The 24,593-nt window shown below is 40.8% G+C and overlaps 1 protein-coding gene across 1 annotated transcript; it reads left to right on the forward strand.

The window, feature by feature from the left end:
- Positions 1-15,324: 15,324 nt before the first annotated feature.
- On the forward strand, positions 15,325-15,663 carry LOC139475245 (acetylcholinesterase collagenic tail peptide-like). Its single transcript, XM_071258484.1, has one exon. It carries the CDS (start codon positions 15,325-15,327, stop codon positions 15,661-15,663), a length of 339 nt encoding a protein of 112 aa, XP_071114585.1.
- Positions 15,664-24,593: the final 8,930 nt, after the last annotated feature.

Here is a 24,593-nt window from a genome sequence, read left to right on the forward strand (position 1 = left end):
GATGAATACAAGATATTGTTCGCCATAACGTACCAACTTTAACTGATTTGCAAAGTAACCCAAAAGGCGAAGTAGGTACTCTGGGTTAGTTTTCCAGCTATATGACCGCGGTCATATAAGGCTCAGTAGGTTAAGTACCTCGTATTTGTCATGGAAGCCGAATAGATAGGGATCGAGTGGTCAGACTGCGTTTTGACTGATTCGTATCTGATGGTGTGGGACCTTGGTCCTTCCATGAGTCATTGGTTTTCAGACCCAGTTCCATTATTCAAAGGTCGTCGTGGTAAAGAAGGAATATTGAAAATTTTGGGGTTAAACACCTAACAACGATTTGAAACAAGCGTCGGTGTGAAACGTTTGAAACAAACCTTAGGTCGGTTCACCTTGACGTGCAAACAGACTGGTAACCAGGCTACCGCCACACCAACATTGACCTACATAGTCCCCACGCGTGCAGTTAATACTGGTACAACTGTTGATTTCAGAGTTGTTCCTGCCCAGACATGCAATGATTCCAGAGTCCATTAGGCACTTTGTCATGTTCAGATAATTACGAATGGACTATTATGAGTGAATATCAGGGTTAAAACTGGCCCACTTGCACAAAACGATCTTAGCGGTAAGTGGATCGTAACTCCCATACTTTAACACAGGCTTACGATAGTTCTAGTAAGATCGCTTTGTGCAGGCGGGCCCTGGTCTTCAGCAGTCCGTTCTTTGTCGAAAGAGGCGACTATCGGGATCGGGGTGGTCAGGCTCGCTCTATTGGTTGATGCATGTCACCTTGGTGTTTATGTCACTTTTAAGGCGGTTACTAAATAACCACTTGAACCTTTTTTGTATATAAAACGTGCATATTATCATGATTGTCCTAAGAAATGCTGATCCGTAGCATCGGATTAAAGTTTGTTGACAAACACATTTTACAGCCCTGGCTCGCCGCTTGGGGTGAAAGACCACCCGCATGGAGGATGTCTACTCCGACGTCCGCGCTTTGTCGCATCAAAAGGTTTATGCTGTATTTCCTCTGACAGGATTCCTGAATTTGGCTGGTACGCCCGCGACGGTGTCCACGACGCAAGATCAAAGACCGGAGTCGCTGTTCAGCTGTGAAGACAGGAGCTATTAAGACTGGCGTCGTGGCTACTTACAATTATAACTGTGTAAAAATACTCTCTGTGTATTTAGATCGGGTTAGTTGTATATCATTACTGACTAGTTTACTATCAGAGTTGATAACTTGTGTATCTTTGCCCGTTAGACGTAAGTTACGATGAGTTCAACTTGTAACTGCCTACTTGAAGTCTCAATGCGTTAACTTGGTTTACTGCTCAGTGATGATAAATACATCAATGTGCCTTAATGCAATAGGCCCGCCATGTTTATATATCTGAAAAAATCACCTACGGCCGTTTGACAAGTCGGCGCCTCTGTGGGTGAGGCGTTACTCTAGCCTAGGCAGCCCATTTCTGGTGCCCTCGCCTTGATATTGCTGGAATATTGCTAAAGGCGGCGTAAAACATCACTCACTGACTCTAGCGTAGGCGGTGTTATCGTTAAGCACCTTGATAGTATTTATGTCACGTGTTACTTTAGGTTCAGCCATTTAGTATTCGTTCGATGACTTCCTTTAAATCGTTGCCACTCCAGAGGTCAGTACTTGACTCCCCGTATCGGTATGCGTGGCGCTGAGTTTCGGTTTCCTTGTCCTAATATAATTGTTTGATAATAGCATTAGCCATGTCAAACGTTTTCATTGGAGTGAAGAGGCAGGTGCATGCAGAGTTCTCCCACCAAGTATGACAGGGAATGACTGTGTGTCCTTTTCATGCCAAATTGCATATTCCTTGCTAAGTTGCTAACTTTACAACTCGAGATTAGGCTGGTGTTGTAGGTCGATCACTGAAAAATCTATTAACGTAATAAAAAAGCAAACATTGCGTCAAAGGTTATTCGAGATAAAATGCTGCATGTTGAATGGAATCGTTTATGTGTCAGATATCGTGAGGTGAAATTGGGTTTAACGTCGCGTCCAAGATTATTGCACTTATATAGCGACGTGCATGTACGTGTATGTGTGGCTGCTTGTACTAGTCAGGACTGATGCCGATTTATAGCGCTAGCCCACTGAGATACCATGCCGCAGTTTAACATGAATACCCCACTCAGACACAGCATACTGACTCCGAGCCGACCAGTCCTTGTTTTAGCCCCTTAATGCCGAGCGCCAGACAGGGAAACAACAAGTACCATCTTTTAACGTCTTTTGGTATGACGCGGCCGGGGATCGAACCCCGGACCTTCCGCTCTCCGGGCGGACGCTCTACCACAAGACCACGGAGGCGGCGTATCAGGGGGAGGAAGCGGGAACTGGGTGATTGAAGATTAAGGTTCCAACCATGAAGGTCACATCTTCATTGAGCATTAAGTGCATGTCCATCTATTATTCCATATGCGTCTTGGGAATGGCTGGTTTGTTGCGATATGCAGAGATTTATGCCAGTTCTCAACCTCAGCTGCAGGTTAGATACTAATAAGTGGTCTAATGCACCTAGGTTGAATATAGAATTGCCTCTCTTAGTCGTGCCAGGATCGGCCGATTGCGCTTTTGAATCGCAGTTTTATCTGATTGCGAAGTCATCCGGGAAATCATCAAAGTTATATTTCCTTGTATATAAGTTATGAAGAGCTTTATGCCAGTTCTAAACCTCAGGTTAGATACTTATAAGTGTTCTAATGCACCTAGGTTGAATATAGAATTGCCTCTCTTAGTCGTGCCAGGATCGGCCGATCGCGCTTTTGAATCGCAGTTTTGTCTGATTGCAAAATCATCCGGGAAATCATCAAAGTTATATTTCCTTGTATATAAGTTATTGTTTAATGACGATCCATTCGAAAAGTATAAACATAAATGGATTCCATATATCAGACGAACTTTTGACGAACTTGAACTTTGTTGCATCTGGTTATCACAAAATTTCAAAAATCCTAATTATCTGAAACATTTAGTCCATGAAACATAAAATGACATTAGCCTACAGTTTTGGATATGTTCAAGGGGTAAATATTCATGATCAAATGCACAACGTATTGTGTTATTAAAAAAAGGTTTTCTAATTATTAAATAGTACTTGAACATACTACCGGAAAACGTATGGCGAGACTTACTTAAGTTTAGAACTTGTAATCATACCTTACTACAGAAACTGGGAGATGGAAAAGCATAGCTCTAAGCGAAAGAAAGTGACCACTTTGTAAACTATCTGACACAGGCGGTCAAATCCACTATTTGTTTATCATCATCATCATCGTCGTCATCATCATCATCATCATCATCATCATCTTCTTCTATTGTCACCTCAGTGAATCTGTATGTACTCGTATTAGCGTGACTGCTCGTCAAAGATGTTTTGTACTGAATTCATATTTATATGTACATGTATATGTAGCAGAAATGATTATGATTTTGTGTCTCATAATACAGAGTGTAGATATAACTTCAGTTCAGTTCAGATAAACGTCAGCGATCTGCATCCCAGTTCAGTTCAGATAAACGTCAGCGATCTGCATCCCTCTGGCTCTCGTCTACATCAAGTTGACTCGTGAAGCTACACGTGAAGATATAACTGACATATTGTTCACCTCGGCGTTAAACTCCACACGCATCACTCACTGTACTACCTAACGCATTGAGTGACGCAGCATTGAGTGACGCAGCATTGAGGACACAGAACACAGAGTACTGGCTCACTCTAATCTGTCCTCGTCCCCGGATGCTCTGTTTGTATTATTCATGGCCACACAATTGTGTGTTCAGGTGTCCCTTTCATGCATAGAAACATTAATTGATTTCTGCTCGATATCAAAGTGCGCATTGTAAATTTATGGCAGTGTATCTTGCAAGGGGAATTGCTTTGAATAGGTTTGAGTTACTGCAGCTAATAGAATTATAGCGTGTTCATTATGTGTATAATATATGACCAGCTGTGAATGAACAGAACACCAATTGATTTTTCATTTCGTTAATAAATTACGAGTACTTTTTTTGCGTGGACACTTCTATCCCTAGTTTAATGTACTTCATGTCTGAACACCGCCATGCCTAGTTTGATATGCTTCTTGTCCAGACACTGTAATACTTAGTTACATGTCCCTCATGTCTGAACCCGGCCATGCCTTTGTTTTATATACTTCTTGTCCAGACACTGTAATACTTAGTTACATGTCCCTCATGTCTGGACACCGCCATGCCTTGTTTTATATACTTCTTGTCCAGACACTGTAATACTTAGTTACATGTCCCTCATGTCAGACACCGCCCATGCCTAGTTTTATATACTTCTTGTCCAGACACTGTAATACTTAGTTACATGTACCCTCATGTCAGACACCACCATGCCTTGTTTTATATACTTCTTGTCCAGACACTGTAATACTTAGTTACATGTCCCTTCATGTCAGACACCGCCATGCCTAGTTTGATATACTTCTTGTCCAGACACTGTAATACTTAGTTACATGTACCTCATGTCAGACACCGCCATGCCTAGTTTGATATACTTCTTGTCCAGACACTGTAATACTTAGTTACATGTACCTCATGTCAGACACCGCCATGCCTTGTTTTATATACTTCTTGTCCAGACCCTGTAATACTTAGTTACATGTACCTCATGTCTGAACACCGCCATGCAAAGTTTGATATGCCCACTTGTCCAGACACTGCTGTCACTAGTTTAATGTACTTCATGTCTGAACACCGCCATGCCTTGTTTTATATACTTCTTGTCCAGACACTGTAATACTTAGTTACATGTCCCTCATGTCAGACACCGCCATGCCTTGTTTTATATACTTCTTGTCCAGACCCTGTAATACTTAGTTACATGTACCTCATGTCAGACACCACCATGCAAAGTTTGATATACTTCTTGTCCAGACACGTGTAATACTTTGTTACATGTCCCTCATGTCAGACACCGCCATGCCTTGTTTTATATACTTCTTGTCCAGACCCCTGTAATACTTAGTTACATGTCCCTCATGTCAGACACCACCATGCAAAGTTTCATATGCTTCTTGTCCAGACACTGTAATACTTAGTTACATGTCCCTCATGTCAGACACCACCATGCAAAGTTTGATATGCTTCTTGTACAGACACTGTAATACTTAGTTACATGTACCTCATGTGTGAATACCGCCATGCAAAGTTTGATATACTTCTTGTCCAGACCCTGTAATACTTAGTTACATGTCCCTCATGTCAGACACCGCCATGCCTTGTTTTATATACTTCTTGTCCAGACACTGTAATACTTAGTTACATGTCCCTCATGTCAGACACCGCCATGCCTTGTTTTATATACTTCTTGTCCAGACACTGTAATACTTAGTTACATGTCCCTCATGTCTGAACACCGCCATGCCTTGTTTTATATACTTCTTGTCCAGACCCTGTAATACTTAGTTACATGTACCTCTGTCAGGACACCACCATGCAAAGTTTGATATGCTTCTTGTCCAGACACTGTAGTACTTAGTTACATGTCCCTCATGTCAGACACCACCATGGCCTAGTTTGATATGCTTCTTGTCCAGACACTGTAATACTTAGTTACATGTACCTCATGTCAGACACCGCCATGCCTTGTTTTATATACTTCTTGTCCAGACACTGTAATACTTAGTTACATGTACTTCATGTCAGACACCGCCATGCCTAGTTTGATACTACTTCTTGTCCAGACACTGTAATACTTAGTTACATGTACCTCATGTCAGACACCGCCATGCCTTGTTTTATATACTTCTTGTCCAGACACTGTAATACTTAGTTACATGTACCTCATGTCAGACACCGCCATGCCTTGTTTTATATACTTCTTGTCCAGACACCGAAATACTTAGTTACATGTACCCTCATGTCAGACACCGCCATGCCTTGTTTTATATGCTTCTTGTCCAGACACTGTAATACTTAGTTACCATGTACCTCATGTCTGAACCCGCCATGCAAAGTTTGATATACTTCTTGTCCAGACACTGTAATACTTTGTGTCATACTGATTTTACGAAACGGATGGCAGAATTCTTGTATTTCCCCAGCGAGAGCGAGAATAATACATGATTTCTTACACGAGTTTCGTAAAATTAGTATGACAAACATGGGAATGTAATAATGTCCTTATTACCCACTTTTTTCTTAATCCCTTTGAGCACCCTTTTAGATAAATAGAATATGTCGAGTGACGTCAGGTAACTTCAGCTATGACGTCGTTTCTAGTGAGACCTCATTCCGACTTTACGTCATAGTAAAGATTTGAATGACGTTAACAATGCCGACCGGGATGACGTAATCAGTACACTGGGGGCGTGGGAAGTAACATTTTGGGTAACAAACTCAGTTATTCATAGTGTTTCAATTCTGAAAATGTCCATATTTCCTGATATACTGATATTTAACATAAATTTTTATATAACTTAACTATTCTTCAGGCCCAGGAAAGGTAAATTGATACAAGACATTCCAACAGCGCCCCTTCACTACACGAAGACAATGTGTAGTTTCCTAATACTGCTGTATGAAAACACTCCCCGAGGTCAACGGCACCCAAGCTCTACAAGAAAGGTGATGATAGTTTTCAAGACACACACACACACACCACACACACACACACACACACACACACACACACACACACACACACACACACACACACACACACACACACACACACACACACACACACACACACACACTATACATAAAATCCGAATGGAGCCCAGAACGATGCTTAAATTTAGAGCTTAGGTATACTAGACTTGCCAAATCATTATAGACAGTCTGAGTCAGGTACATTTATAAATTTATTCTCTAGGGCCTGGAAGACACACTCGAGCGACGGCGCCGACCAGGATTATTAGTCCGGCCTCGAAGAACAGTTACTGGTAGAACTAACTGGCCACAGCGATTTGTTGCTACAAGATAGATATATAATATGCACTGATAGAAACAATATCAATTTGAAAGCAAAAAAAATATGATGGGTGTCAGTTCAAATTGCATTGTTGTGTATAGCTTATTTAGTTGTGAAATTAATTAGATATATAGCGTGACGATTTTGTTGTTTAATACTGTTTATTGGCTGATTGTAAGCCATTTGATCACCGTATATGTTCTTATGGAGAGCGATGATTGTCGTTGAAGTGTTCCTGCAACATTGGTTGCAGTGTCTCTGTGGAGGAAGACTGTATATTCGGTTTCCAATAACCATGTTTTTTAGAGATGTCCTACACAAATATGTATGAATTTCTTGTACTTGATAGGCGAATTCTCAATATCAAAAATGCCGAAAAAAATATTGAAAATTTACTTCTTTACACATTGTTTTGAGAGAACAACTGCTGAGATGGAGGACCGAGTTGCAGTGTTATCTGTGGGAAGTCCTTGAAATATGCCACATCACTTTCCAAAAGTTACATCGTTGAATCGATGGCAACAGTACCTGCTACAACGGGAGACTCAAAAGGTCAAAAGGTAGACATGGCTGCCAAATCAGCATCGGTGTCGTAGAAGAAAGATGCGACAGTTACTCGATCTGATGGAACAGTTGTGTCCTTGTCTGTCTAGAATGCTTACTTTTGTGTTGTTTGTTGTATTTAACTTGTCATTTGAAAAGGAATGCGTTGCGTTGTGGCTATTCTACGATGATTTAACTGCATGCGTTGGATGTTGGACATTAGTTTTAAACTATTGAAGGTTGAACATTGGTTGAAAACTATTGGAGGATGTTTCGCCCTTGTGTTGTCTACTGACGGTAATGAACATGACATCACATGGCACAAAAATAACCAACATCCATACAACATTGTTTTAACCACACTTTTTGTCACGCATGTATAAGTGAACATGAGTAAAAAAATGTCTTTTTCAAATTTTGTGAGTGGCGGGTGTTATCGTTAGAATAGGACATGCGGGTGCTATCGTTAGACCAGGACATGCGGGTGCTATCGTTAGACCAGGACATGCTTTCCTTTTTCGAGAACACCTGGTGTCATCACTGATTTTCACCTATTTTGTTTACTACAATTATGTTCCGTGTTTTTTTATGTTTTTTTAAAGGAAAAATGACTTGCCTTTGCATGTGTTTGTGGTGAGTGCCACCTATGGGAGAGGATACGCTCACTTTTTGCGAATACTTGATATCATGAAAATTTGATAGTGATTCATGAACACATGCTTATGATAAAGTCGGAATCATGCATTCGATTCTGCTCTCAACATGATATCCTACAGTAAAGGAAATGTTTTGTCGCCTAAATGTCCTTGAATTGACCTTGCCTTTCATAACATTTGCTTACTTTCAACTTCATAGATGACCTCGTGATAAGCCTACTTAAAGTGTATGGCAGTAGGTCAGGACGTGTTTATCTGTTTCCATTAACTAGGTCAACTTGAAAGTTTCAAACACAAGCGGGCTACATTGTAAATTAAGATAAGAACTTGAAGTGAAAAGAAAATATTTCAAAGTTCACAATAATCAGAATCACTATTTTCTGTTTGAAACATACAACGGAATTTTATTTTATCAAATCATGGTAAATACATACAGTTCACAATCATCAAAATCACTATTTTCTGTTTGAAGCATACGACGGAATTTTATTTTATCAAATGGTAAATACGTACGGTTTGGGATATATAAAAGTTCTTTTTGGTCTCACTATTCCTAAATCATTCAACAGAAAGAGAAATTGCTGTGAACAGTACCAGAGGTTTTCATACACATGTGAATCAGTATTTGGACTTACAACAACACTAAACTTAGAGATAGGGCTAATAAAGTAAAAAAAGATTAATGAATGGTAGAAGAAATCTTATATTATAGTGTAAACATAGAGTAAAAAGGTCTTCTTGGTACAAATCGGAATAGGGGGCACAGGTGGCTGAGCCGCGATTCGCTGTGCAGAGGTGCGTCCCTTGGGCACGCCAGAAACCTATGATTGTGGGTTCGAATCCCGGTTCGCCCCGATTATGTTTTTAGGTTTGTCATCACCATACCCGTGCTCGTGGGTTTCACCGAAGTGGTAAACGTCTGAGCCTGTATCACTTCGAACTTTCCTCCTACAAAAAGCTGACAGCATTGATATAACTGTAATACTGTTACAAGCGGCGTTAAACCCAACTCACTCACTCACCAATCGGAATAATATTGTTGTTTTCTTATGCGGGATAGGTGATCTGCTAACGGGGCGGACCTATTCTAATGGGATTAGATTAAGCCCAAGGGCGTCCTCTTGTTACGAGATGATTTAAAAAAAAAGAGAAGGTTAATCCAGACATCGGTTCTGAATGTGAAATCAGTGAAAAAGCACACAAGATAAATGAAGCATTCGACTGAAGCATGAGTAACTAAACAATTTAAATCAGGAATGCAGTCCATAATCTGACCTTGGGCCATCACCATGACCCCACACGTATGCTTGATCCAGGTTATCTGATGCGACGTCAGATATTAATAAATTCACTACTATTGCAGTTCTCAATGTGATTGCTTATTATCTTCCATAAAATAATGCAGAAGCATTGATGAAACAGGATTTGTTTACAAAGTTTCATGTAAAAAATATTGAATTGTTTTAGTTCTGCACAAGAAAGGTCAATTCCAATGAAAGTTTGTGCAATAGGGAACTTAAAGGCCTTTGAGAGTTTGGTCTCCTTTTTTAAATTTTAAGTGTAAAATAAAACGCTCGTTTAGCTGGATGTTCGTTATCAGCTGGCTGGATTTACCACCGTCCCTCAAATCTCTGCTACAAGCGCAGTGATTACAAGGTAGACATAACTACGGCGGAGACCGCGTGCAGAGATGTTGAAGCAAGACTTGTTGTCGTGGACACCGCCGAGAAGAACATTACACCCCAAGGCCACTTCAGGGGAATCTGAATACTGCACAAATATCATATTTCATTGTAACCCCATGCACTGAACCTGACCACCCGATCCATTTAGTCGCCTGTTCCGTCCGTCCGTCCGTCGCATTCCGATTCCTAAACATAAGACCCGCGAGGATCCGGGGTAGAATAGGTCTTCAGCAACCCATGCTTGCTGGAAAAAGTGACTATGCTTGTTGTAAGATGAGACTATCGGGATCGGGTGGTTAGGTTCGCTGACTTGGTTAATGCATGTCATCGTATCCCAATTGCATTGATCGATGCTCATGATGTCAATCACAGGATTGACTGGTCCAGACTCGAAAGTCCAGTGAGTTGATGTTACAGCGCGGTGTCGACATCTCGATAACGTGTACATGTTGGACATTTCCTCTGAAATGCAATACATTTAAGGCTGAAACTCTAGACGCATGATTCCAACTATAGTGCCTCTGACACATGCTCACAGAATCCCGATCCGAAAGCCCCTATTATAGATTGTAAATGGAAATGTTATGCATAACGGAGCCATTTTACATGTATCACGATGAGATATACTGCATGGATGTATATGTGCAGAACACAATGTAATTTGTTTTTGTTAAACAAGTTTCGACATCTCTAACCTCTTTGTTGATCACAGCATTCTAATTTGACTTTAAACAGTTTTATTAAAACTATCTTTTCACTGTTATCCGGTACAGCTTATACTGCGTTTGACCCTCATTCTGTAACAGTGAGTGAATGTGAAAGTTGGGTTTAACGCCGCTTTTAACAGTATTACAGTTATATCACGGCGTGTCAGCTTAATGTGGGAGGAAAGCCCGAAGTTTGCAGGTCTCAGACGTTTATCACTTCGGTGAAACCCACGAGCACGGGTATGGTGCTGACAAACTTAGAAACATAATCGGGACGAACCGGGATTCGAACCCACAATCATAGGTTTCTGACGTGCCCAAGGGAAGCAACTCTGCACAGCGAATCGTGGCGCCTTAGACGACTGAGCCACCCGTGCCCCCTCATTATCTAATAAAATAGAATGTTCCAATGGCACGATGCTAACAAATGACGCAAATTCAAATCAATCTGTATTTTCACGGCTAATCGCGGATCGGTCAATGCCCGGAAATTATTTCATCTAAAAGTGACAAGTGCGGAGTTTTGACAGGTTTCCTTCAATGGTGGTCATTTAAATTGTCTAACTGATCCTAATATTAGATTTATATGTGATAAAGCGGTGCATGCCGACGTGCTCACTTAGAGTTAGAGTTAAACTTAGAGTTTATCACTTTGCTAAACTAAAAAGTGGATGAGTGAGTATGGCTGTATGGCTATAGCATGTCCTGCATTATCACCCCGTGGGACGCCAGAAATGGGCGTCTCACGTTGCTCCCATTGCATCGCATATTCGACTCAACAGGGATGAAATACATGAAAATTGAAGAGGATATCTAATTATAGCAATTTAATATGACTCATTGTTAATGGCGTGAAACTGGATTACGTTTTTATATTAATATCCTAAACAATTTTGTTCTAAATAAAAGCGACAAGACCCTTGCCAGGCATAAACCAAAGTCGATTCCGACTTTATCATAATCATGTGTTTATGAATCACTTTCAAATACTAATGATACCAGGTGTGCGCAAAAAGGTGAGCGTCTCAATTGTTAACCTGAAAAAACACGGGAACATATGGCACAAGTCAAAATGGGGAACTGCATCGGACATCATTTTGGTCACTGATGCGTCAGATTTGGATTTGGAAATGTCCTCCACATGTCTACCATAAAACTATTTGCAAGATTTAACTTGAATTTTGTAACCTTGACCAAACAACTTATGAGCAAAAGTCGAATGACGTTCTTTAAAATCTTGGCAGAAAGAGGATACTCAATTGTATCTCAAAAGTTGTGAAATGTAAACACCACAGGCTGGAGCTGCTGGAATATTGCTCGACATGAAGGGAAAGTTGACAATTTTAAAGTTGAAGTCACCCCTCTTGTCATGCAGTCTTGTGGAGAGTGTTTTGTCACCCTGAATCTTTATGCATAAACCTAAATATGAAACAGATGAGGCGGTCTCACTTGTCCCCCTTATTTCTAGTTTAGGGGGGTAAATCAGTGAAAGGGACCTGGCTATTTGATGGTTATTGAACGATATTGTTAGACCATCGATATAACTGAAGCATAAGTTAAACTTCTCGGCCAAGTACCTTGTTTTGACTTTGCTAATCCAAGCAGAAACTACAAATTCTGGGAATCTGTAACGTGAAAATAAAACGACGTGTAGCGGTTAGTACCACAGTGGCATTCTGATTTTCTGATTCATTGCTTTATCTGGATTTGTGATACCAGCGTATGTGCTACTTCTTATGTATGGCAATGCAGGTATGTAATGTTAATATGACATACAAGACGAGCGGTATTTTGGGACTGGATCGGTTGGTCAGGCTATGTTGACAGCATGTCATCGTACCCAGGCAGCGTGTATCGTTGCCCCTAAGGGCAATCACTGGATTGTCTGGTCCAGACTCGAATATTTGCAGACCGTCGCCATATAACTGGGGTGTTGCGGCGTTAAGTATAAGAATTTAAAACGGGTTTGAAAAACATATTTTAAATGCACCACGATGTTGTAAAGAGCGAACAAATAATCAAGCTAGCTTTATAAAAATGATTATATACAATTCCGGTGAAAGACAACACTATTGGTTTAGGAAACACGTACTCAAAACTGAGATCTTTCATGCCTTTAGCTATGATTCGTTTTACTTAAAATAATATCCATGAGATGTCCAAACATCGCGTTGATTAAAATGAGATTTCGTTCGTGGCTGTCAAATTCCGACAAATCCTTAAAGGTTACACACAACCAAATGTTTTCCCATAGACTTCTATAGTAACGTTATGATTTTTTTTTAAATAACTAAGCATTCAACAGCTATTACCTGTATGTGTGTGCACAGTTTGGCCTTAGAGCAGCAATAAAAAAAATAAAAATGACTAGCTTAGTCAGCTCCTTTTCCGAGTACCGGAAGCTAAACACACCACCCCCAGTTTCGCACCAAATGTCACCTACTTGAAAATAGCTGTGGTCACATTCAGCATAAGTCATCATGTTGAAAAAGACAGTACTAAATATAGAAAAACAGGGTCAGTTTTAATAACTGGATGGATGTACATTTGAAAGACATAAAAATCTTACAGAATATCCTCCAATCACAGCCTGCAGATATCTCTCGATCTGCACTGAAGGCCAAACTGGTTCTGATTTGGTGTAATAGAACCTAAACCGTCTCCATTTACAGTGTACTAGACTGATGATCTGTTTCACTTTGGGCTTTTCCCCCTCATTGAGCTGGTGCACCGTGCTATGACCAAAGTACTGTTCACATCAATGCTATATGCATCTCACTTACTGTATTTTTAGCTCACGCTATTTAGCCTTCCTGACATGTGTAAACAGCTGTTCCGTGTAATTGTAGTACAATTAACATCACAATGTTTCTGATATTTACAAATTGTCCTTATTGGCGAGGGAAAATGGAGACAAACGCCCTGACTGTGTACATGTATTACGTGTTGTCAGTGTGTGATCCGAATAGTAGAAGAGAGGTTAACCGTCGGAATTGTATGAGCATGTTGTCAGTGTGGGATCCGAATAGTAGAAGAGAGGTAAACAGTCGGAATTGTATAACTTGTTGTCAGTGTGGGATCCGAATAGTAGAAGAGAGGTAAAGAGTCGGAATTGTAATACGTGTTGTCAGTTTGGGATCCGAATAGTAGAAGAGAGGTAAACAGTCGGAATTGCATTACATGTTGTCAGTGTGGGATCCGAATAGAAGAAGAGAGGTAAAGAGTCGGAATTGTATTACATGTTGTCAGTGTGGGATCCGAATAGTAGAAGAGAGGTAAACAGTCGGAATTGTAATACGTGTTGTCAGTTTGGGATCCGAATAGTAGAAGAGAGGTAAACAGTCGGAATTGCATTACATGTTGTCAGTGTGGGATCCGAATAGAAGAAGAGAGGTAAATAGTCGGAATTGTATTACATGTTGTCAGTGTGGGATCCGAATAGTAGAAGAGAGGTAAAGAGTCGGAATTGTATTACATGTTGTCAGTGTGGGATCCGAATAGTAGAAGAGAGGTAAACAGTCGGAATTGTATTACATGTTGTCAGTGTGGGATCCGAATAGTAGAAGAGAGGTAAACCGTCGGAATTGTATTACATGTTGTCAGTGTGGGATCCGAATAGTAGAAGAGAGGTAAATAGTCGGAATTGTATTACATGTTGTCAGTGTGGGATCCGAATAGTAGAAGAGAGGTAAAGAGTCGGAATTGTATTACATGTTGTCAGTGTGGGATCCGAATAGTAGAAGAGAGGTAAACCGTCGGAATTGTATTACATGTTGTCAGTGTGGGATCCGAATAGTAGAAGAGAGGTAAACAGTCGGAATTGTAATACGTGTTGTCAGTTTGGGATCCGAATAGTAGAAGAGAGGTAAACAGTCGGAATTGCATTACATGTTGTCAGTGTGGGATCCGAATAGAAGAAGAGAGGTAAAGAGTCGGAATTGTATTACAAGTTGTCAGTGTGGGATCCGAATAGTAGAAGAGAGGTAAAGAGTCGGAATTGTAATACGTGTTGTCAGTTTGGGATCCGAATAGTAGAAGAGAGGTAAACAGTCGGAATTGCATTACATGTTGTCAGTGTGGGATCCGAATAGAAGAAGAGAGGTAAAGAGTCGGAATTGTATTACATGTTGTCAATGTGGGATCCGAATAGTAGAAGAGAGGTAAAGAGTCGGAATTGTATTACATGTTGTCAGTGTGGGATCCGAATAGTAGAAGAGAGGTAAATAGTCGGAATTGTATTACATGTTGTCAGTGTGGGATCCGAATAGTAGAAGAGAGGTAAATAGTCGGAATTGTATTACATGTTGTCAGTGTGGGATCCGAATAGTAGAAGAGAGGTAAAGAGTCGGAATTGTATTACATGTTGTCAGTGTGGGATCCGAATAGTAGAAGAGAGGTAAACCGTCGGAATTGTATTACATGTTGTCAGTGTGGGATCCAAATAGTAGAAGAGAGGTAAACAGTCGGAATTGTATTACATGTTGTCAATGTGGGATCCGAATATTAGAAGAGAGATAAACAGTCGGAATTTTTGTTGCAAATCTCTGTAACGAAAAAAAGGTAGTACTATTGAATCTACATTTAACAAAGCTCTACCCTGAATGTGCTTCCACTAATTTTATCTCATTTTCCCAACATCCAAAAGAACGTATTCGGTAAATTACGAGCAAAACTATTACTTGTGTTTAGGACCAAGGCCATGTTGGGACTAAAGGGCATGGCGGGGCTAAAGGGCATGGTTTGACTGAAGGCCATGGTGGGACTAAAGGGCATGGTGGGACTGAAGGCCATGTTGGGACTTAAGGGCATGGTGGGACTGAAGGCCATGGTGGGACTTATGGGCATGATGGGACTGAAGGCCATGGTGGGACTAATGGGCATGGTGGAACTGAAGGCCATGGTGGGACTAATGGGCATGGTCGGACTGAAGGCCATGGTGGGACTGAAAGCCATGGTGGGACTGAAGGCCATGGTGGGACTAAAGGGCATGGTGGGACTAAAGGCCATGGTGGGACTACAGGGCATGGTGGGACTAAAGGCCATGGTGGGACTGAAAGCCATGGTGGGACTAAAGGGCATGGTCGGACTATAGGGAATGATGAGACTACCGGTGGGACTAAAGTAAACCTCAGCTCATGGCGGGATTTGGATCCATGGTCGGACTTAGATCCATGGCAGTACTGAGATCCATGTTATGGCTGAGATCCAAGTTAGTACCGAGATCCATGTTAGTACCGAGATCCATGTTAGTACTGAGATCCATGTTAGTGTTGAGATCCATGTTAGTGCTGAGATCCATGTTTGTTCTGAGATCCATTTTAGTGCTGAGATCCATGTTAGTACAGAGATCCATGTTAGTGCTTAAATCCATGTTAGTACTGAGATCTATGTTGGTACTGAGATCCATGTTAGTACTGAGATCAATGCTAGTGCTTAGATCCATGTTAGTATTGAGATTTATGTTAGTACCGAGATCCTTTTGAGTACTGAGAGACATGTTAGTACTGATGTTCATTTCATTACTATGATCAATGGTTGGACTCAAATCCATCCTGAGATTTAGATCCACTCTAGGACTCAGATCCATGGTAGAACTAAGATCCTTGGTCTGACTCAGATCCATGCGACACCCACAAGGCGGGTCAGCTGTACTGGCTGCCACATATTCGCTACCCGGCCGTGACCCTTGATTCAATATGGACACTATTGTCTAATATCGGCACTTTTTGGTTTGGTTTGTTCTTTAACACCACACCCGGTGACGGCGATCTGTAAATAATCGAGACTGGACCAGACAACCAGTGATTGACATCATGAGCATCGATACACGCAATTGGGATACGATGGCATGCATCAACCAAGTCAGCGAGCCTGACCACCCGAGCCTGTTAGTCAGCTCTTACGACAAGCAAACCATGGGTTGCTGAAGACATATTCTACACCGGATTTTCACGGGTCGCACTTCAGGTGCCTCGAACTAAACTGACGTCCAATCATACCGCGACCGAGAATGGCGTCAGACCCCCCCCCCCCCCCCTCCCCCCCCCCCCTCCTGTCTGTCTGTAACGTTGCATTAAGTTGGTAACGGCAACACGGGAGCAACCGAAGGTTCGTGCAATATGGGCGTGGGTGGCTCCCATCTGTACCATACCCAAGGCTCGTTCACGTTGTTCGACTGTGATTCATGGCATTTCTTTTGTGTTTTTTTATCACTGTTGATGTCTGACTTGCCGTTGCAATCGTTTTATACCCTTACCCGCACGTGCATTTACAGTTGTCCGTGGTGCACGTGTTTTTCACTTTTTCTCGTGTTATCACGCAAACATGTAACAGACGATTAACATTTTCTGCATACACTATTGTTGTAATTAGGTTATGGGTTTCAGATAGCATTTATACTTTGTCTGAAATTTATATTTTCAGTTGGACGTCAGTTTACTAATATCAGGCTGTATTTACGAGGGTCTTCAGTGCTCTGTGGTGTCAGAGTAGATAACAGCAGCATTAACCATACTACAGTGCTGGCCTTTCAGCGGGATTAGACTTCTTTGGTAATATCCAATTAGTCCGCAGCTCATTTGGACTGGTGGTTTATGCAAAATAACTAGAATGTAGGGGGTAAAACAAACTCAGCACGCTAGATTTTGCCTAGTCTCGGATTAAAAGACGCGTAGCCATGCCTAGCCCTGCTTTGGGTCAGGTTATCGTGTGTGTGTGTGTGTGTGTGTGTGTGTGTGTAAGCTTAAGAGAAGTCAATGAAAAAACAATACATTCATTCACCCGACTCATGCATACACGTCTTGCCTACAGTTGTATGTCCCTTTCTAAATCCTATTTGATTTTCATGTATTTATTATTGTAATTTGGGACCACCGTTGGAACCTTTTATTTAGTATTTGGTGAAGACTTTTCCTATCACCGGTAATAGTGATATTCCTCTGTAGTTATTCATGTCATCCGTGTTCCTGTTTTGTGAAGCGCGCATATAATTGCTTTAAACCAACCCTCATGGTGATGTCCAGAGTCAAGAATTTATTGAAGAGACATAAAAGGAGAGGAGCGACAATCCGTCACAGCCTGGCGATTTCTTCTGTTTCAAATCTTTAATGGACCTAGTTACCACTTGTAATGTATTGAGATAATATGATGTTCTTTCTGTAAAGTTTGCACACAAATTGTCATGAAATAGAATTTCTTTCACTGTAGCATCAATTATGGTACTGGTCTCCTTCTGTTCGCTCTCTAGACCGCCTTCGTGGTCTAGTGGTAGAGCGTCCGCCCGGAGAGCGGAAGGTCCTGGGTTCTATCACCAGCCGTTACATACCAAAAGACGTTAAAAGATGGTACTTGTTGTTACCCTGTCTGGCGTTCGGCTTAATGGGTCTAAAACAAGGACTGGTCGGCTCGGAGTCAGTATACTGTGTCGCAGTGGGGTATTCGTGTTAAACTGTGGCATGGTATCTCAGTGTGCTACCACTACAAATCGGCATCAGTCCTGACTAGTACAAGCAGCCACACACACACACGTACATGCACGTCGCTATATAAATGCAATAATCTATGGCGCGACGTTAAACCCAATTTCGACTCACCTCACCTGTTAGCTGTTCAACAAGTTTTTCAAAGTATTTAAGCCAATCATTTGCTGATATGCTGTTTGTAGTTTTCCTCAAATTCTTCTGTTCATTAGTGTGCTTATTGTGTTCCAAGACTGTATGACAAGAGGGAGGACTTCATCTTTCCAATAGTCAACTTTCCCTTCATGTCGAGCAGTATTCCAGCAGCTCCAGCCTTTGGTGTTGACATTTCACAACCTTTGAGGTACAATCGAGCATGCTCTTTCTACCAAGATTTCAAGGAATCATACGACTCCTGCTCAGAAGGTGTTTGATCAAGGTTACAACATTCAAGGCCTCAGTTAAGCTTTCAAAAGGTTTAATGGTAGACATGTGAAGATTTCAAGGAATCATACGACTCCTGCTCAGAAGGTGTTTGATCAAGGTTACAACATTCAAGGCCTCAGTTAAGCTTTCAAAAGGTTTAATGGTAGACATGTGAAGGTTTCAAGGAATCATACGACTCCTGCTCAGAAGGTGTTTGATCAAGGTTACAACATTCAAGGCCTCAGTTAAGCTTTCAAAAGGTTTAATGGTAGACATGTGAAGGTTTCAAGGAATCATACGACTCCTGCTCAGAAGGTGTTTGATCAAGGTTACAACATTCAAGGCCTCAGTTAAGCTTTCAAAAGGTTTAATGGTAGACATGTGAAGATTTCAAGGAATCATACGACTCCTGCTCAGAAGGTGTTTGATCAAGGTTACAACATTCAAGGCCTCAGTTAAGCTTTCAAAAGGTTTAATGGTAGACATGTGAAGGTTTCAAGGAATCATACGACTCCTGCTCAGAAGGTGTTTGATCAAGGTTACAACATTCAAGGCCTCAGTTAAGCTTTCAAAAGGTTTAATGGTAGACATGTGAAGGTTTCAAGGAATCATACGACTCCTGCTCAGAAGGTGTTTGATCAAGGTTACAACATTCAAGGCCTCAGTTAAGCTTTCAAAAGGTTTAATGGTAGACATGTGAAGATTTCAAGGAATCATACGACTCCTGCTCAGAAGGTGTTTGATCAAGGTTACAACATTCAAGGCCTCAGTTAAGCTTTCAAAAGGTTTAATGGTAGACATGTGAAGGACATTTCCAATTTTGACGCATCAGTGAAAAAAATGATGTCCGATGCAATTCCTTATTTTGACTTGTACCATATGATCCCATGCTTTTCCAGGTGAATAATTGTCTTGCCTTTGCATGTGCTTGTGACGGGTGTGACCGGTGGGGCAGGATACGCTCACCTTTTCGCGAACACCTGGTATCATTACTATTTGATAGTGATTCATAAACACATGCTCATGATCAATCCAGAATTGTACAATCGCCAGTGCTTTATGCAGAGATTTCTATCGGATATCGATCTAATTAAAATCAGATCTTAGTTCTCGCTACCGCTAAACAAAGATCTGAGGACATCCCATTACGGGTCACGTCAGGCAGCCCTTTCGCGAACCCTGACCGACAAATGGAACAACTGACAAGAAGTCGTCATTAGCCAATCAGAACGAAGCTTTCTCGTGCTTTACGGCACAAATTTCAAATTGGCGACTACGCTTCGAAACATATTTTGACAAATTCTCGCTTTTAAATTTGAAATCTGAACAAAAGTGTTCTGGAATGGCTAATAGATGGTCTAGATTGTATGGATTCAGTCGTTAATCCCGTAACTTTCGTTCGGAATACCCCGTGTATTTTCGAGGTTGCATGATTAGAAATCACATTCCGACTGTCACTTTCATGATCTCGTAAGCGACGCTCTGATTGGTCGGATGAAAGGTCGTTCTGACGTTACCCCTAATGGGATGGCCTCAGATCTTTGTTTAGCGGTAGCGAGAACTAAGGTCTGATTTTAATGAGATTGATTGGATATGGAAGGAGTTTTGTCGCTTTGTGTAATTGACATCCATTTATCTTTATACTATGTTTATAATCATCTTTCTTCTTATTACAAACATCTTTAAAATATTATTTCAACCTTATATATTCATGAACATCAGTGTGAGAATTTGTCAAACGGAATACATCAAGAGCATTATACATGTCTTGCTTGGCTTGTCACAGCCAGAATCCCCAAACTACCCCCCATGGTGGTTGTGTGACCTCGTGTGGGTCACGTGATCGCCTGCACATGCAGACCCCTGGCCCACTGTAAAACGTACTGGTAAGTGATCTGATCCAACTGAGCTGAGGTTTCATCTGTAACTGTTTCTTGGAAAATATCAGTAAATCGAATATCCCAGACGTACCTCGTATGGGGCGATGAACATTGTCTGTTTCTGTTGCTACGGTTCTCATGAAAGTCATCACTGTCTTACCATTCATCTGCAGGTTTGTTTGTTTGTTGTTTAACGCCGCGCTCAGCAATATTTCAGCTTTATGACGGCGGTCTGTAATTAATCGAGTCTGGACCAGACAATCAAGTGATTAATAATTTTGGATACGATGACATGCATCGACCAAGTCAGCGAGACTGACCACTGCGTACCTTTCGTCAACTCTCACGACAAGCATAGGTTGCTGAAGACCAGTTACAACCCGGATCTTCACGGGACCCATTGGATTTTCATTTTCTACTGGAGTTCACTGGCATGGAAGACTGGTTCCGGCAGCTGTTGGTATTAAGTTACTAGTAATGCCGAGCGCCAGACAGGGTAACAACAAGTACCATATTATAACGTCTTTTGTTATGACGCGGCCGAGGATCGAACCCCGGACCTTCCGCTCTCCGGGCGGACGCTGTACCACTAGACCACGGAGGCGGTCCCAACACGTCAGGAAGGTATGATGTGTTATTGATTTGGTTTCCCCGATGATAGAAAGATAATGGATCTGAACACAGGTTCGACGTGCAGTACATGAGGTACCTGCCGTGACAGATTTGGCTACAAAGGTAAGATTTCAGATTCAGTCATATCTCTTTTTATCCATTTTGTGAAATCGCTTATCATTAAACACACTTTATTCACAATAAGTAAATAGGATTGGCTACAACTTCTACAACTTTGGAAAACTTCTCTCAGGTATTCACCCCATTGATTTACAGCTCGTACTATCCTTGAACAGAACAGTAGGCAGGAAAGCAATGGGAAAGGTAAGTGACCAGTTTACTCAAATAGTTTACATATACATGAAGTATACACAAAACTCGTTGAATTACATAAAAAATACAAATATGTACAAAACTGACTTTTTCACATTCCTCTTTCCATTTAATATCAAACTGAGATCAGTTGGTGTATTTTCGTCTATACTATTAATGGTTCAACGTACAGTGTAAAGTCACATTCAAAAACATTTATATGTATTTTCACATTTTCCTACCATACAAATATTCTGCTTTGTCTTTGGTTCCTTGCCTACATTTTATGTTTGTTGTTTAACGCAGCACTCAGCAATAGTCCAGCTATATGACGGTGGTCGAGTCTGGATAATAATCGAGTCTGGTCCAGACAGTCCAGTGAGTGATATCATGAGCATCGATCCACGCAATTGGAATCGATGACATGCATGAACCAAGTCAGCGAGCCTGACCACCCGATCCCGTTAGTCGCCTCTAACGACAAGCATAGTCGCCTTTTACGGCAAGCATGCTACATTTATGTGAAATTATTAATCGTGGTATGGGAATCATAGGCTGTGGGTCGACAGCCATTATCTAAGCCCAAACGTTTGTAGTGCATCGACATGTTGGTGAATACAAGATCAATACGTCAAATTAATCAGCAGAGGATTCCTCTGTCTAAAAATGAAATGTTCTACTGAAAAGAGTTGTTCATAAGGCAATTTGAAAATAAGATCACTCACAGCATATTAGTCAACAAAATTGCCTCTTTACATGCTTAATGGTACATGTGTTTTGGTTGATTATAGTGGTATTGTTTACAGGAAATCAAACAATTTTCAACCTTATGGAAACACATTATTGAACATGGGCATTTCCTTTCACGTTTGTCAAATGAAACTTTAAAATCCCATTTCTTTTAAGTTTAGTCAGTGCATTGTTTCCAGATGTGTGAACGAAAAAAGAACAATTTCAGACACCAGATATGGTTCCAAAATACCACCTTTTAAGTAGTGTTATCGCTCATGATCAGCATAAAATTGTTCATATTTGGAAATGGTGATTCAATAGTCAATATGCATACATAGAACTCTGTGCCCCGTAACACATGCAGAGCATTTACGTTGTTGCTATCAGTCCTAACGTTCATTGATGAAAGTCATCATCGGCAAAGACATCCTCTTCAGATAAGAACAAATCCTGTCAACCTACTTTTCATTATTCTAATAAAAAACAACTCAATAAAACAAAAGATTGGTGAGACATAATCTTATTCACAGAATCATTTCATCAAGACAATTGACATACACATAGTAATGCATTCAGTGCTTGATTGTCATGGGCTAAGCGATAAATTTGTAGGCGAATATAAGTTCCTGCACATACACAATGCAGTCGCTTAAAACAAAGGCATATTGTCACTGTTTGAATAGCGCAGACAAACAAACCCTAATGAGATCCCGCCTACGCGGTGACATCCCAGTGATTGTTAAGACTACAAATCCTATCTACAGTTAGACAACATGGCAGTCTATATTCCTTTCAAAGTTCCTGTTATAATGTTATAAATAAGCAAATTCGGGCTGTGGGGAAACTACAGAGTCTCACCATGTTCCTCCCGTGACACCATTTGTCCCTCAACATGATAATAATATTGTAATTGTTATTCATATTTCATGTCTACAGCTAGTTATTGATTTGAGACCCTTATGTTCTAAGAGATGTGAATTACCATTAGCCATGGTGGGGAGACTATGAAACTATAGACAAATGCATTTTCTGATTGTGATAGGGTATCTCACATAATTCTACTCGACATTCTTTACCACAATATTTACAACATATTTAGCTGTGTAAATTTCACCATGACGACGGAAATTATTTACAATGAATTTGATAAATAAAGAATACGAAATGTTGCACTAAACAGTGGTTTGTGATTGTGTACCTGTCACGATGATAATGATTTTTATAATATTATTTCAAACGACAAAGATGTAATATTTAGTAATTAGGCATCAGTCTCTGTTGACGGCTGTGTTACAGCCCTTAATGTAAACATTACACTTAATGTAAACTTTTTTACATTAAGGGTTACGTGTTAACTCTTCATGTAAAAAAACACATTAAGAGTATGAACTTTATATCGTAAGTGGCAAGTAAATGGATCGAGTAGTGTGACGAGTTACTGTGTGTCATTGAACCGCGGCGGCATGGGATGTTGCTCATAATAGCCATTACTGGTGTCAACTCGAACATAATAGCCATTACTGGTGTCAACTCGAACATAATAGCCATTACTGGTGTCAACTCGAACATAATAGCCATTACTGGTGTCAACTCGAACATAATAGCCATTACTGGTGTCAACTCGAACATAATAGCCATTACTGGTGTCAACTCGAACATAATAGCCATTACTGGTGTCAACTCGAACATAATAGCCATTACTGGTGTCAACTCGAACATAATAGCCATTACTGGTGTCAACTCGAACATAATAGCCATTACTGGTGTCAACTCGAACATAATAGCCATTACTGGTGTCAACTCGAATTATGTACAGGCTGGCTACTATAATTGTCAATTGTAGGTCGCGAAAAGATGTGTGGTGGTTTGAAAACATATATCCTATCAGAGACAAATGTCATGTCTTTAAGCAGTGATGGTATTTTAGTTTTTTTTCTTCGAGAAAGATCGATCTTTTGTACACGTTTATGTAGCCCGTTATTGTCACCTACCTTGACTGCTGCGACTGCTGGGACCATTAGAACGCAAATATGGTAAGATATATATGTATAACAAACTTTTAACTGCTTGTGTACTTAGAGTGCAAGTTATCCTCAGAGACATCAATAGATACTGATAGGATGCTGACGCTGTATCCCAATTATGTTGAAACTAAATTATTTACCCAAATCCTTGCTTGGAGGCTTTCATATCCGTACCCAACACACCGATGGTATTCCCTCTTGGCTAAAATTGCCATGCCATCCTACACGCAGTCACGCAGTCATGCAGTGTCCGAAACTCAGCAGAGTAACTGAGAGCTTTAAGGGCCAGGACATTGAAACAATGTAGGCTCAGTGGGAAAACTGAAGCCCAAACAGTTTAGCTGAAGCAGGGAGATATACTTTTGCAATAAAAATTACAAAACACAACCAGTCAACCAGAAGCCTTTACTGCTTTTACATCGAGTTTCCAGCCCGTGAAAATCCGGAGTAGAATAGGTCTTCAGCAACCCATGCTTGCCGTAAAAGGCGTAAGACAGAATAGAACAATAGTTGAATGTTACAATGTGACAGAATAGAACAATAGTTGAATGTTACAATGTTACAGAATAGAACAATAGT

This window comes from Haliotis cracherodii, unplaced genomic scaffold (assembly GCF_022045235.1).
Source record: "Haliotis cracherodii isolate W230 unplaced genomic scaffold, xgHalCrac1.p SCAF_3, whole genome shotgun sequence".
In the NCBI taxonomy this organism is placed as follows: Eukaryota; Metazoa; Mollusca; class Gastropoda; order Lepetellida; family Haliotidae; genus Haliotis; species Haliotis cracherodii.

What these genes read in the sequence shown, in the direction of transcription:
- LOC139475245 (XM_071258484.1), top strand. Translation starts at nt 15,325, where the DNA reads ATGGTGGGACTAAAGGGCATGGTGGGACTGAAGGCCATGTTGGGACTT.